This window comes from Gastrolobium bilobum, unplaced genomic scaffold (genome assembly GCF_033153095.1).
Source record: "Gastrolobium bilobum isolate Gb01-03AN ecotype WA unplaced genomic scaffold, APGP_CSIRO_Gbil_v1 utg306091, whole genome shotgun sequence".
In the NCBI taxonomy this organism is placed as follows: Eukaryota; Viridiplantae; Streptophyta; class Magnoliopsida; order Fabales; family Fabaceae; genus Gastrolobium; species Gastrolobium bilobum.
Genome location: NW_026898606.1, coordinates 37,331 through 40,997, shown reverse-complemented (window position 1 = coordinate 40,997; position 3,667 = coordinate 37,331). Strand labels below are relative to the sequence as shown.

At 40.3% G+C, this 3,667-nt stretch overlaps 1 protein-coding gene across 1 annotated transcript; it reads left to right on the top strand.

The window, feature by feature from the left end:
- The first annotated feature begins 1,755 nt into the window (after nucleotides 1–1,755).
- Nucleotides 1,756–2,774, top strand: LOC133317603 (uncharacterized). Its single transcript, XM_061519458.1, has one exon. The coding sequence runs from the start codon at nucleotides 1,911–1,913 to the stop codon at nucleotides 2,772–2,774; it is 864 nt and encodes a 287-aa protein (XP_061375442.1). The 5' UTR covers nucleotides 1,756–1,910.
- Nucleotides 2,775–3,667: the final 893 nt, after the last annotated feature.

Genomic DNA, 3,667 nt, shown 5'->3' with positions numbered 1-3,667 from the left:
CAGCATCATCGTAGCCACTACCATCACCACCACCACGCCACCACTACTACCACCATTGCTGCTGCCACTACCACCATTGCCACCATGTCATCTCCATCACCATCGTCGTAGACACTGCTGTCACCACCACCACCACCACTACCATTGCCGCCATCGCCACCACCATTACCACCACTACCGCCGCCACTACTATCATTATCATGCCACTGCCACCGCCACCACCACTACACCACCGCCACTGCCATCACCATGTCATCATCATGACCATCGTCGCAGTCACTGTCGTCACCACCACCACCACCACTACCGCCGCCACTGTCACTATGCCACCATTACCATCGATGTTGCTGCCACCACTACCATTATCACGCCACCGCCACCGCCACCACCACTACACCATCGCTACCGCTACCACCACCATATCATCACCATCACCACCATTACTGCCACCACCACCACCACCATGCCACCACCATTATCACCACCATCGCTGCGGCCACTGCTGTCACGACCACCACCTCTACGTCACCGCCACCATCACCATCACCGTCACCATCATATCACTACCATCACCGCCACCATACCACTACCACCACCATGTAACTATAACCACCACCGCTGCTGTCATCATTACCGCCGTCGTCGCCACTACCATGTCATCCCCATTATTGCCACTGTCGCCGTCACCACTATTACCACCACCGCTACCGCCACCACCATCACAACGCGACAACTACCACCACCGCCGCCACCACCACCACCACCACACCATATGAAAAAAGAAGTGATGTTCCAAAAAAAATTTATGCTTAATAGGAATGATTTTTTATTTTATTATTTATTATGTTATCAAACACAATTCCCATTCTCGGAATAAAAATAAAACATGTTATCAAACACATTTTTTTCTTCAGAAATTGTTCCAAGGCATAGAAAAAGAAAAGAATTATTTCTTTTCAGAAACAGTGTCTGGAAACAAAATGATTGCCATGCACACCTTAAATGCAAATTGGTGAAAATTCTGGCATCCATCTCCTCCAAAAAATAATGAGATAACATAAGATAGAATAAGCTCTTACAAGAAAAGATATGTAAGATTCAGCTTGTGTAAATTTTGATAAACATAATTGATGACATCTCTGATTTCACATCAATCATTAAAACAGAGAAAACAAATATTATAAAGAAATATGCTTAAAAATTCACATTTGCGATAACAAAGGAAGAGTACAAACAAAAATTAATATTATTAAAAAAATATTCTTCAAACTGAGCAAAAAGGTACTTGAAGTCTTGAAGCAAGCTCATAGCGCAAATAATGTAGTTCTATATCCGCCCTTAACCACTAACCCGAATATCATTTTCATCAATTGACATTTTCCCTCTATCCACAACAAATAACAAAAGGGAACGCACTATATGCTTAAGCCACAACATCATATAAACACTACGTGTGAATTGATATTATAATATAAAAAAAATAAAAAATGAGAGTGTCAAATGAATAAAAAATATTTTCATATTTGAAGTAAGTATATTTATATTTAAATTATTTAATTAGTTACATAGAAAGTGTAGTAAAAATGAATACATATTTTATACAAACATTAAATATAATTTTTTTTTGAAGCATTAAATATAAGTTTCTTCTGAAGGAAGAAAATCTATTGTAGTAATGCCTTATGCCTTATGACTCACTGCTTCTCTCATTTTATAGTAATGCCTTATGCCTTACGTACTAGCTTACATCACCTTCATTATTCTACTTCTCTCATTCATCTTCCTTCCTATAAATATACACCAACTCAACAATTATTGTCACTGCTTCAATTCCCAAACTGCACAAAAGCTAAAGAAAGAAAAACAATTATCCGAAAGGACACTTTGTATTGTGCTTGAAATAGGAAAAAATGCAGAAAGAAGAACAAGACATAAACAAAGAGTATTTGGACTCGTTGCTGTGTCCAAGCTTCAACAGCTACACCACCGAGCGACTCGCTAGTATCGCAGATCAAGTTGGCCGAGACCACTACGTGGCACAAAACGACAACGCGTTCAACCATAGTCAAAACGACGACACCGATTTCGAGTTCGTCGCGTTTCGAGAGGTCGTCGACCACGAGGTCTTCTTCGACGACACTGTTTTCCCGCTCTTCAATCGCGACCTTCTGATGGAGCATCGGAGCAGCGTCGGAGTCGACGGCGCACGCGATTCGACCGTTGCGGCTCTTCGGTTTCCGATGGCGAAGTTGTTGATCGGCGGCGGCAAGCGTAATCCGGTGGCGCAGTCGTCGGAGTCGTCCTCGGAAGCTGCGTCGGAAGCGGTTGATTTGGAGGGGGTTCCGGCGGGGACGTACTGCGTGTGGACTCCGAATTCGCCGCAAGCTTCGCCGAATAGGTGCAAGAAGAGTAATTCGACGGGATCGTCGTCCACCTCGAAGCGGTGGAAACTTCTGGATTTGCTTCGCCGGAGCAACAGTGATAGGAAGGATTCGTTCGTGTTCCTGACGCCGTCGCCGTCGACGAAGAAGATGAAAGAGCAGTGGAGCTCAGGGAGCATTAAGGTCGCCGGAAGATCGTCGACGAATGGTTTCGGCGGAAACGGCAGGGAGAAGAAGGTGGCGGTGTCAGCGCACGAGGCTTTGTACGTTAGGAACAGAGATTTAGGAAAGTGGATAAGAAAAGATTGTTTTTGCCGTACAGGCAAGACCTCGTTGGGTTCTGCTCAAAACGTTTGGGAAAGTCCTTCCTTTCGTTTTGAGGAGTATGCTTAATCCACTTTAATTCTTTATTATTTTATTTTATTTTATTTTTTAAAAAAACAATATTGAAAATGGATCATTCTTCTTTTTTTTTTTATATATAAGGTTTGTTTTCTAAAGTTACTTTAGATAACTTTATCTAATGTTCGTTGAAACGACGTCGTTTTGGGACGGAAATCATGGTGTTTTTGTAATTTTAATTTATTTCAGGGTTATAATAGTCTTTATCATTCTAATTTTTTAATTTTTCAATCCCAAAACGACGTCGTTTTAATGAATATTAGACAAAGTTGTCTAAAGTAACATCAGAAACTTTTTCTCTTTATATATATATATATATATTTTTTTTTCCACTTTGAATTCAGTCTTACTTACATAACACAATAATTGATAACTCTCTAGTTCTCACACAACAATGATTTACTCAAGGTTGCGTAAGGTGACTCTGTTCAACTCTCTAATATATCCGAATTTTCTTAAAAGGCTTCTTAAGGTTCCTAAAAATAAAGTAAGTTGATTTCAACAAATTTAAAAACCAAGATAGAGAACATGAAATACGAGAATATAAAATGTTTTACTCCGATCACACCAGCTATGTTCAATCCCTAGCCAAAAGTTGAGATTTCACTGCGTAAGAATATTCTTTTATGTATATTAAAAAAAATAGAGTAAACACCCTTTTTGGTCCCTGGCAATATCTACGAAATCTTTTTTAGTCCTTGGCAATAAAAAAGGACCAAATTGGTCCCTAACAGTATGTAAAAAGGGTCACGTTAGTGACAGAGCAGTTGACATAAGGACTAACGTGACCCTTTTTTCATAATTTTAGGGACCAATTTGATCTTTTTTTATTGTCAGAGACTAAAAAGGATTTCGTAGATATTGCCAGGGACCAAAAAGGATGT

Excerpts from the sequence above, each read along its gene's own strand:
- LOC133317603 (XM_061519458.1), top strand. The coding sequence starts at position 1,911 with ATGCAGAAAGAAGAACAAGACATAAACAAAGAGTATTTGGACTCGTTG.